This window comes from Sinocyclocheilus anshuiensis, unplaced genomic scaffold (assembly GCF_001515605.1).
Source record: "Sinocyclocheilus anshuiensis isolate Anshui unplaced genomic scaffold, SAMN03320099.WGS_v1.1 scaffold552, whole genome shotgun sequence".
Taxonomy (NCBI): domain Eukaryota; kingdom Metazoa; phylum Chordata; class Actinopteri; order Cypriniformes; family Cyprinidae; genus Sinocyclocheilus; species Sinocyclocheilus anshuiensis.
In genome coordinates, this window is record NW_015554362.1 from 1,446,395 (window position 1) to 1,459,125 (window position 12,731).

Consider the following 12,731-nt stretch of genomic DNA (forward strand, 5'->3'; position numbering starts at 1 on the left):
ATATTGCAAGTGTAATTTTTAATTTCAACAACTAAACTATTCATATATTGAATGACATCATTATAAATTATTATTTGTTGCGCTGCATTAAAAAAGCATTTCTCAGAATACCATAAATGAGTGAATGAGTAATGTGCAGTGATTGTCTGACGCTGTTATAGAAACACGATTCACAAGACATTTGAAATAAACATGCAGGCTCATTGAAGACAGAAATATCACTGACAGAAAATGAGACAGTGATTGATGGGCTGAGTCAGACAGCAGCTGAACATATCAATTCAAAATGTCTTACTGCATTTGTGAAAATGCCCTTCTGTCTGATAATTCTATATGATTCTGATGTCTGGCATATACATCAACATGCCCTTACACAATATTACTACTGAATATAATTTATGAAATCTTGAATTACAGTCGTGTTGAATGCTGCGAGATGTCGAGCAGACTTAGATTTGAATGCAGCCCATCGACCGAGCGGCTCTGAATAATGCTGGGCAGAAACAGCGTGTCCTTACCCTCAGCTACAGAACCTCCGTCATGGCTGAGTAGAAGAGAGCGCACGAGAGAGGACAGCAGAGAGCAATTGAGAGCTGCAAGATTATAAAATAAAGCTCAAAACTCGATTACGCTGATAGCATCAGTACACAGTGCTAACTAACACAACACTGTCCAGCACACACGCTCTTCACTCACACACACACAGCCCAAGTAAGCATGAGCAAAACCAATTTGAGAAGAATCAATGGCGAACTGGCACAATATCTGATTTCAACAAGCATGGCTAAGACTCTCTGAGCAGCAGGACCCATTACTGTCACTCCAACGGGATGTTCGGATGAAAAATGGGGTTTCCTGCTTTTTTGTGTAATTCATGCTGCACTTCTAGATTTTTTTCTTCTTTCCAGTTTTGCCTAATTGAGTGGTTTTTAGTAGTTTGTGCAAATACTTTAAGGAATAGTTCACCTAAAAATGAAAATTTGCTGAAAATTTACCCACTCTCAGGCCATCGAAGATGTAGTTGCAGATTTGGAGAAATGTAGCATTACATCACTTGCTCACCAATGGATCCTCTCCATTATCTATAACAACACTTTCTTAAGTGCTATTATAAAAAAGTCCATAAATCCACCCATATTTGTTTAGAGCTGTTTTGGACTGTTTTTTTCTTGTAAACAGTGCTTGATCTGTGCATATTCTTTTCCTGATTCAGACGAGACAACTTTTTCTCTGGAGAAAGTAATGTTTTTGCTCATATTTGTGACCCTGGACCACAAAACCAGTCATAAGGGTCAATTAAAAAAAAAAAACATACATATACATACATATTTGACCCATACAATGTTGTTTTGGCTATTGCTAAAAATATACCCAAGCGACTTAAGACTGGTTTTGTGGTCCAGGGTCACATTTTATCCGGAAGCAACGGTTTGAAATTAAAACGTCTTAATGATGGATTTGTTTCTTACAAACATCCAGCTTTTCATACAACGTTAATTGCTGGACTGGAGTGGTATGGATTATTGTGATGTTTTTATCAGCTGTTTGGACTCTCATTCTGACGGCACCCATTCACTGCAGAGGATCCATTGCTGAGCACTGGTAAAGCTAAATTTCTCCAAATCTGTTCTGATGAAGAAACAAACTCATCTACATCTTGGATGGCTTGAGGGTGAGTACATTTTCAGCAAATATAATAAACTCTAATACATTTCACAAATAATTACAATGAAACAGCAAGTAATGCATCGAAATGAGAAATTTTGAGGTACAAAGACTGAAATAGTATTTTCTTGTAGAACATACTCCAATAACCTTATACTTTGAATAATCATTTTTTACAGTGTACAGGTAAATATGACAATAGTACTCTGAAGAACAGAATGCAAGCGTGTGTTTGTTTGAGTGTAACTCACATCAATGATTGTCCATTGTTCCACCACTATAGCATCGTACGCAGCAGCCGCATTGGTGTCGCTCTCCACTCCCTCCTGGAACACGAACACACTGTCCACAGTTTTGATGAGAACATCTGCAAGGAATAGAGGAGAAATCAGGCAGTGTTCTGGGTTTAATACGGTGGGTCCAGTGTTGTTTGGAAGTATCTTCTGTTGTGTTGCCCAGAAGAAAGAACAAGTGTTATAATTGTTGACCAAAGCTACACAGTTTTGAATATTGTTTTCTTTAATTAAAATAAAGCTGACATAAAATATAAACATTAGTTGAAAACCTTAAACATAAAAGATAGAAATTAGAAATATTGCACTGCACTAACTAAAATAAATCAGTTTAAGTTAAAGTACTATATTTACTAAAACTGAAATAAATATAAATTTCAAAAATGTAAAAAAATAATAATGACAAAAGCACATAGCAAAATTACTAAAACTACTAAATAAAAACTTTATAAAATAAAAGCCAATTCAAAATATTAATAAATATTATAGTATATACATAATACTAAAATAACACTTTAAGTAACACATAACCAGATGTTCATCCATCTAGAAAGGTAATCTTATTTGAAAACTTAGACACTTATGAAATATTTTTACAGCAGTAAGTTTTCATGGTGTTTTTTAGAGTTTGACGTGGTCACTATGAACTGTTGTTGTTGGAAAAGAGCTAAGCTTCTTTAAAAAGATTTCATTAATTTCCACAAAATAATTAATTGCACACAGGTTTTGTGTGCAATTAAATAATTTTCATTCTCAGATGTACTATTGCTTTTACTTCTATTAAACCCAGTATATTCCTTTTAAAAAGTCAGTGGAAGCTAAATGTATGAAAGCACAGAAAGAAAAGCGATGTTAACTATAGTGGGAATTCTAGGTGATCAAAATATAACTAGAGAGAGAGTATGTGCGGATGAGGAAGAAAAGAAAGAATGACAGCAACAAGACAGAGACTAATGAATGACCAGCCTAATTAGCCAACACATCCATGTTGGAATGTAGAACATTTCCGGTGAAATAAATAAAGCCCTTTCAAACGCAAGAGCCGCACACATTTTAATGGCCTGATGTCGCTGCCGCCCCATGCGGCTCCTGTGTTTGGCCCTGTTTTAGAGTGATCTTTATATATGGCTGGATAATAAGCTCTGCTGAGTATTGAAGACGAGCACAGGGGCGTCTGGGAGCCGGCTCACATCCCGTGTTATTTCTGCTCAGTGTCCTCTCATGGCCCAAGAGCTGCCTTATTACCCTTCCTCCATTTACACACTAATACTGTTTGTGCTGCCTCTGTCTGCTCTGGGAGACACTCCAGATTACATTATAGAGGGGCTGAGGGATGGGCGACCATGGGCCGGCCCCTGGCGGGACCCGATGCGAAGGGGTTTTTCTCAGGAAAGGGAGGGGCCTGGGTGTCTGTCGCCTGCATCCTTCCATCAAAAAACCTATTTAAGGCCGCACTTACTCAATTGAAGGCATCTCACCGGCCTTTCAAACAGGGCCATTGTTCTAGCCACCTTGCATCAGATGTTCCCACTTGGGATCGTAATTGGAAAAGTCCACTCGGGAGATTGCCTCAGTTGTTGAGCCCGTCTGGACGCACAGCGATGTCTCAGGTGAGCGAGTCCGACAGGGCGCTCTTTTCTACAGACGTGCCAAATGTCGGCTCAATAAGCCGTCGGCCCCGCGAGAGGCCCGTTTATGGAGATTGACGGCAGAGAGATTGTCCGTTGGATGGAGTGAGACTGCGGGAATATGTGGAGTTAGTCTGGCCAGGTCATGGTGACTCATAGCGTTCAGGTTTAAGTATGTGCCAGAGAGAGCTGCTGATGCTCAAGACAGCTTATATATATTTTACAACGCGGGGCAGAAAGGGGCCGAGACAGATTAAGGGTGGAGGATGTGAACATATTAAATGTCAATCACTTGAGCAGACAGACTACAGCAGTACAGCTTTCTGTGCTGACATTGATGTAAAAGCTTCTTTGTTAAAGGTTCGATTTCTGTCTCACCTATCAGCACCAAACAAAAACGCAAAACTAATGATGAACTAACGTTCTATCTATCTATCGTTCTATCTATCATTCTGTCATTCTATCTCTCCGTATATCTATCTATCTATCTATCTATCTATCTATCTGTCTGTCTGTCTATCTATAGTCATTCTCTTTCGATCGTTTTATCTGTCACTCTATCATTCTATCTATTGTTCTATTGCTCTATCTATCTTTCTGTTGTTTTGTCTCTCCATATATCTGTCTGTCTATTTATCTATCGTTCCATCATTGTCATTCTATCTATCGTTCTATCATTTTTTCATGATATGTTCCATCCATCCATCCATCCATCCATCATCCAGTTTAATATAAACCCTCAAATTTCAACGGCTTTTAAACTTTTATCTATCTATCTATCTATCTATCCATCCATCCATCCATCCATCCATCCATCCATCCATCCATCCATCCATCCATCCATCCATCCATCCATCCATCCATCCATCCATCCATCCATCCATCCATCCATCCATCCATCCATCCATCCATCCATCCATCCATCCATCCATCCATCCATCCATCCATCCATCCATCCATCCATCCATCCATCCATCCATCCATCCATCCATCCATCCATCCATCCATCCATCCATCCATCCATCCATCCATCCATCCATCCATCCGAATTCTACTTTTTTACATTCAAATTTGAACTGTAACTTTGCATCCTATATGTTGCCTTGTTTCAAATTCAGGATCTAAATTGGACTTTCAAAAGCATTCTCAATCCCATTTTGAATGGCACTAATGTTCAGAACGAGACTGAACACAGAGTGACATCCGTATTTAGCTGCAGTGTGAATGCGCTCCATAAGACCAGGTATGTGTATTAAGAAACTAAATAGGATCAATTTGGATTTCACGTTGATTTTAACACTTAAAAAAAATGAAACTCTTCACTTTAATGTCGTGAATAGGCGTGTCTGTCATTCTCTCTCCCTCATGGACCTGTTCAAATGGTTCTATTCATACTCCGATTCTTTTGTGCATCAGGAAAATGACAGTGGAAGTATCTTCAAAATCCCATTCGTAGTGAGATAATACCTTATTGGAAATTCATACGCTGAATATCTGTGCCTTCATGCATCTGAATATAGGCAGAACAGCATGAATAGTCAGGCGCATGAATGTGTCGCAGCTGTGGGTGCATATTCTTTTCTGAGGAGGAGGAAATTTGCACCAGAGCAAAAGTCAGACAAAAGAAACCTTAGTCAACATCGTTGGCCTCTATTCAGCATAACCTGGAGCTAAACCTGGAATGGCGATGAGCCTGTGGCCATTGTGGAGCAATGGTGTTGCTCTCCTGTGGAGCGTATGAATCTTTAATTGTGGACTCATAATGGTGGCGTTGAGCTGAGAGCATCGAGATCTGCAAATTCAATCCTGGTCTGATGGGCGGCACTCACACAGGCTTCCATCGATACCACACCCATCGCATTAAAACCAGACTCCTGCCTCCCACCTTTTCTCACCATGGAAACCCGTCTCTAAGGACGAGAGAGGCGAAAGGAAAGCTTCCTTATAAAGGATATTCTCCTGGACAACTTCAATGTCACTGAAGCAAAGCTAGACGGGGGCACAGGCGAGGTGCACAAGTAAATCAGTGGAGCAGAACGCCACACCAACAGCATCGACAGAGTAGAATCCATCAAGAAACTTTAAGCCGCCACAAAAGCCCCATCCACCCAAGGACCGGTGGATAAACTCATATCAAAGCCACCTGGAGGGCAGTTTCTGAAGATGGAGGAGGCCGTGCCACTGCGGATCTCCTGAGATTATCAGTTTGATCCTCTATCAAATAGGACAACAAATCTTTCAAATTCTGTCAAGAACATGTCCGGGTCATATTTCACCTCCAAAACCAATAGAAAGAAATAAGAAATATTTTTTTCAACAACATGATGCCTACAGTATTTCAGGATCATTCAGTATTTTACATTTGACAAATGTTCATGACAATTAAACATACTTTCCATTTTTTCATTACCATACTAAAAAAAAAAAAAAAGACTGTAATGCAACGTGTTATTTTAGTATTATTTACTATTATAGTTTTTTTTTTAAATATATTTTGAATTAGCTTTTATTTTTATATTTTCAGTTTTCATTTTAATTTCAGTTTAAATTTGTTTTGTTTAATTTCACTTTTACAAAGAAAACATTTGAAATTTAAACAAGTAAATAAAATAAATTAAATTAAAAATAATAAAAACAAAAACATATATATATATATATATATATTTAATGTAATTTATTTTAGCAATTTAAAATATTATTGAACTAATGAAAATGTATCTCTATATATATAATTTTAAAGAGTAAAATATTATTGAACTAATGAAAATGGAAATTTGAGGGAGAAATTAACTTAATTGTCAAGAAAATAATGTCACAAAGCAAAAAAACTTTACGGTCTTAAAATCAGCGTAATTATTTTCATGCACAATATGATTAGTGTAAATACATTGTGAAGGAAAGCATTGCTATTACTCTAGCACGGTTTGTGGCATGAATATGAATGATCCCTCTTGTGCAGCGTGCTGTGCTATTATTTTTCTAAGTGATTTAGATTTTTTTCCTGATGGAAAAAGTAACCTGCCAGAACACATTTTTTATTATTATTATTTCCTGTTGATTTGGGGGTGAAACGTGACCTTGCAATGTTTGGAGAGAGAATCTGTCTGAGATGGGGTTGTGTTATCTGTGTGTGCATCCTTCCTCACATATTCCGGACGTGTTGATGTTTACAGCGAGAAGACACTGTGGGAGTGCATCACCATGGAGTTCTCATTATGCATTCGCAGGCCAGACTCAAAGAGGAGCTAAATTTGGAGAGATCTGGCCCATGTGCTCACAGGCCTGATAATGAATGCGTCTCCAGCCTTTCATGTAACCAGACACTTATGAAAAGTCTACATGCTGGCGGTGCTTTGATATCACATTGTTCCCGGTCTCCACGGGGCTCTGCCAGCACCTCGCCATCCTCCTGCTTTAACACGGCCCTCACTTCCTGTTGTTTTTCTTTGCACGTGTGGTTGACATGAACACCATCATTTGTCTCGACTCATGAAACATATTGTGTTCTACTTTACATATTTATATTTAGTGACACTTGGTTATGTATTCCACTTTTTATTTTAATTTTGTATTTTCTATCCCATGTATTTATTTAGTTTCTTTTTCTTTTCTTCTTCTTCTTTTTTTTTTAAATATTTTTATTAGTGGTCTTTGCAAAAAAAAAAAAAAAACCTGTAATGGAGTGTTATTTTAGTATTATTTGTGCACTGTTATAGTATTTATTAATATTTGAATTAGTTTTTATTTTTAGATTTTCAGTTTTAATTTTAATTCATGTTTTAGTAAATTTATGTGATTTTGTCTTTTTTTGTAATATTACTATTTAGCTTTATTTTTTCTTTCAGTTTTAGTAGTACTTCGAATTATTTATTTCAGTTAGTTGCCAAGGCAACATTTCTAATTTTTCATCAAATATTTATATTTTATTTTATTTGAGATTGATTTAATAGTTTTATATATTGTGTTCTACTGGGTTACTTACTTACTTATTTAGTGTATTACACTTTTTAAATTATATTTTAGTTGATTATGTATTACAATTTAAAATTCTTTTATTAGTGGTATGTAAAAAAAAAACTTGTAATGCGATCAGTGTTATTTTAGCATTATTTATGCACTATTATACTATTTATAAATATATATTTTTTGTTTTTATTTTGATATTTTGTTTACATTTGTTTTTATTTGTATATTTTCAGTTTTATTTCGGTTTTCATTTATGTAGGTTTGTCAGGTTTGTTTTTTTATATATATATATATATATTTTTTTTTTGTGTATATTTATTTCAGCTAGTTGCCACATTATTTCTAATTTACATTTAAGTTGTATACGTTTTCAATCTAATATTTATATATTATTATTAAGTTTTTCATTTATATATTATTCTCTTGATGCAATAGTTTTATATATTGTGTTCTACTTTCTATTTTTATTTAAATATGGTTATGAATTCCACTTTTTTGGAATGAATTTGACTTTTTTTTAAAGTCATGTCTGCATTTTTTTTATTATATATAGTCTATTATTTACATAGTCAATTTTTCTATAGTCATTTGTATAGTCAATTTTTTCTTGATGTATCTCATTTTTTTTAAATTGTTTATTCATTTAGTGTATTACATTTTTAAAATCTATTTATTAAGTGGTCTTTGCGAAGTCCAAGCATCGGTATTAATATTGCTCATATACACGACTAGTTTGCTAAGTATTACACGTCATTGCTTGTCCTGTATTTGTCTTACAGATATGAATAATGCCTTAGCATTATTGGCAGTTAGCATTGAATGAGGAACTTGTGCCATATCTAGAGGTCAGAATATAGAGACTTTTGACTCTGGCCTGTATGCACCCACCAGAACACCACAGCTTTGTGGCACTGAGTTTTGCATGGGCTAATACCACTCTTATTTTCCTCAGAAAATGTAAAAATCTAATTAATTTCTGCTTTTGCTCAGTAATTACCTCAGGATGACTTCCCTCGGTAGAATTGCACAGAACTTGGCTGGGGTTTACTGACTGTACAGGGGAGTCATTAAAGAAAATTAATTAACTAATAAGAGACTTGGCTTTTACATCATTGCTGCCACTTCACACGTTCTTTAGGCACATCATTAGCACTTGAAGACCCAGAAAGCTCTAAATGATGACAAATAGCCTCCTCTCCCCATGTCCCCGATGTTATAACCCAGCCACAAAACAACCTATATTGGGTTAGCCATCAAAGGAACAAAGCGAAACTCAAACCAGCTGTGCATTTCCCTCAGTGCTACAGATCTCTGCGCTTTCTGAAAATGCTTTCAGTGCACTCAAGTGAGCAAAACCCCACAAGCTATTTTAATAGCATGATTAATTAATGAGTCAGAAAATAAAATAAAGCTCACCAGTATAATATCAAACTAATCAATTTTCCAAAAAATGCTCATCCATTTATTAGAAGACACATTTAATTAATTTATTAGGTGATAAATCAATTTATTTATCACCTATAGGACGAGCACCTTTTAATATTAATAATATCATAACCCTTATAAAAAATTACAATGGTATTGTCATAGAAATATATAACAGAAAAATAAAACATTGTTTGTTTGATTGTTTTATATATATATATATATATATATATATACACATACACATACATAAAATTTATATTTTTATATTTTACAAAAAAACATGGTAAGACATTGTTTTTGTACACTATCACCATATAATATTCAGAATTTTATTTTATTTTATATATTTGTATTATTGTATTTATTTATTTAGTAATGAATTCGATTTTTTTTATTATTTTTTTAATTTACATTTATATATTTAGTAACTTTTGTGTTTTTGTGTATCCCATTTTGGAATTTATTTATTCATTTACTGTATTCCTTATTTTAATATATTTTAATCATGTATTACACTTTACAAAAAAATATGGTAATACGATTCAGTTTTTGGACACTACACCATGTAGTATTAAGAATTTTATTTTATACATTTTATTATTATTATTATTATTATTATTATTATTATTATTATGTTAATGTATTAAGTCAATTTTAGTCAATTTTGTATTTTATGTATACCATTTTGGAATTTATTTATTCATTATTCATTAGTGTATTCTACTTTTTTAATATATATTACATTTTACAAAACCATAATAATATAATGTTTGTTTTTGAACACTAGCACCATGCAGTATTTTGTCCATGAGGTACTTTGCAATATGATTTTATTATTATTATTATTATTATTATTATTATTATGTTAATGTATTAAGTCAATTTTAGTCAATTTTGTATTTTATGTATACCATTTTGGAATTTATTTATTCATTATTCATTAGTGTATTCTACTTTTTTAATATATATTACATTTTACAAAACCATAATAATATAATGTTTGTTTTTGAACACTAGCACCATGCAGTATTTTGTCCATGAGGTACTTTGCAATATGATTTAAATAACAGAATATACGATATGTAATATCATATCAAATCTTATATAATCAAAGCGGACCATGCTGTATATCAGTCTTATGGTTTAGTAATGGTATCAAATGCTAATACCATCACTGAATCATGGTACCACCACGCTAAAACAAATGTAAATGTCTGGTTGTTTGAGTTTGAGAAGTATCAGCACTGACTCACCATCGTCACTGGCCAGCTGAAAGTATCCGTCCACTAGTGAAGCTCCGTTGTTGAAGTGCTGAGTCATGTGATCGAGCCAGTTGGCCTCCAGAGTACAGATGCCCTCGCCCTGCGGCTGCACTCGCAGAGGCACTTTAACCGTGTAGTACTTCAGCTGACCCTCACGCCGACCCGGGTAGTTAAACAATCCAAAGAGCTCGGCTCCTGTGACATGTGAAACACTGATTTCAATGGAAATACAGAAAAAAATTATTCTAAAAATCAGACACATTTTAAAGGCAGAGGAAGTTTGAATGAACATCACATTGGAACAGGGCTCATATTGGAACAGGGATCATTACTTATTCATTAATGTTTTTAAATTAATATATATATATATATATATATATTAGGGTTATTATAGCTAGATTATAGATATATATATATTTAAAAAAAACTAGTGAAAATGACAAAAACAGTATAAAAATATTTTATATTTTTTACATGAATTATTATATTTTATTAAGTTTTAGTAATTTTGTTGTGTGTTTTTGTTTTAGTTAAAAAAGCTTTAAAATAATAACAAAAACTGATTCAAAATATTAATAAAAATTATAATATGGTAGTATGTCGATACTATATATATATATATATATATAATTTTGTATATTATATTTATGTATTATAAAATACTGATTAATACTAACACTGATTAAAAATTACATTTCATTTAATTTAGCGGTCCATGGGCCAATATTCATTCTGAGGCAGAGACTAAACCAGTACTAACCATCATAACCCAAACTCGCACTGGTCGTGTCAGTAAGGTTATTAGATTTGTTGCTTTGTGAAGTGCGTGTTCCATCGCTGTGGTCCTTCACACTTAATTAATTAGCTTGTAGATGGGCTTAACAACTAATTAGCTGATGTCCTGGTCTAGCTGAGGTGAGTAATTAAGGAAATTAGGTGATGTAGTGGCAGTCTCGAACAAGTATTTAGGACCAAGTATTTCTCACTAGACCGGCCCCACACTTGAGAGAACTGACCATCCGTTCTTCTCAATGAGATTACATTTGACTGGAAAACAAAACACTATTTACATCTGCCACAAAGAGAAAGAGAGCGGACCTAATGGATTACGATAGTCTAAGATGAATTTGTTTGTGTGCCTGGCTTCACCCATAAAAGTAAAACCAGTAAAACCTCCCTATTTTCAGACCTATATTACAACTAATGGGAAATTGAGCGAAAAGATAAATATGGCTGCACTTTTGCTCTGGCAGCGATCGTTTAGATTGCCGCTGACTGCATTGAGTCATTAACTGCCTCTGACAGGACCAAGAGAAGCCAATGAGAGAGAGCGATCTGAATGGCTTTCTGAGCAAAAATGAATCATTAATTGTTGTTTTACTTCAACTGGGGTACAACAGGTTCTTCCTATAAACCCATTTCCTGTAATGTTCACAGTACATGTGCATCACTTTATTACAGGCAGATTTTTATTTTATTTCTGCCCTTTTTTATGAATAGGGGCCAGTGCGTGATGGAAATCCCCGGCAAGAGGACCACAGCTGAGAGCCTGTGTACTTCTAGGCCCAAAAATCAAAAAGGTAAAGGCAAATTATATTTTGAATAAAGAACAATTTAGATTTTTTTTGTGTTGTTATTTTCATGACAATTATGCACATGTATCCCCTCATTTTTATTACTCAAACGCAAAACATTTATTTAGTTATATTTTTCATTGTGAAATATTTATACGTCACAGTAGTGTTTGTTGTACTGACCTTATTTAAATGAAATATTTCTATTTTATTTTATTATTTACATTTTTTTATTTTATTTAAAATATATTTTTATAAAATTTTTATATTTTATTTTATTTAAATCATTTTATTACTATATATATATATATATGTGTATATATTGTGTATATATATTGTGTATATATATTGAGTATATATATATATTGTATATTTTTTTTGTCTACAGTACAAAACTTGCATTAATTTGCAGAATTTGTGGACAAAAATGTGAACGATTGACAGTGGATTTGTTTTAATGAAGTCCACCTAAATATTAAAGCTGCTATATTCTAGTCTAACTATATTCTTAGTTTTAAATAAAACTGGCTTTTTGAACACTAGCACCATATAGTATTTTTGTCCATGTAAAAGTACTTTGCAATATGATTTAGATAACATGAATGTAATATATGATATGATATGTACTATAAAATCTTATATAATCAAAAAATAAAGGGGAAAAAATCCCTGGTGTCCATCAAAGTCTCATGATTTATCAAATGCTAATACCATCACTGAATCATGGTACCACCATATTATTTCTATAATTAGGAAAATAGCAAGAAATCTAGTGTGAACAAAAGTAAAGGTCTGATTCTCTGAGTTTCAGAAGTATCACCACTAACTCAGCATTGTCATAGTATCTTACAGTTAAAAGTTGCATTAATTTGCAATGAGAATTTGGGGAAATGGCATTTAATTATAATAAAAGTA

The 12,731-nt window shown here is 33.7% G+C and overlaps 1 protein-coding gene across 2 annotated transcripts in view; it reads right to left on the minus strand.

Moving 5' to 3' along the window:
• The window catches only part of LOC107671461 (raftlin-like), a 95,741-nt gene that overhangs the window by 20,162 nt on the left and 62,848 nt on the right, over window positions 1-12,731 (minus strand). For both annotated transcript variants that reach the window (XM_016464383.1, XM_016464382.1), the window contains exons 6-7: window positions 10,234-10,437; window positions 1,917-2,032 (exon numbers count right to left, since the gene is read on the minus strand). In XM_016464383.1, coding sequence (XP_016319869.1) covers window positions 1,917-2,032; window positions 10,234-10,437 — 320 coding nt within the window. The remainder of the gene's footprint in view (window positions 1-1,916; window positions 2,033-10,233; window positions 10,438-12,731) is intronic.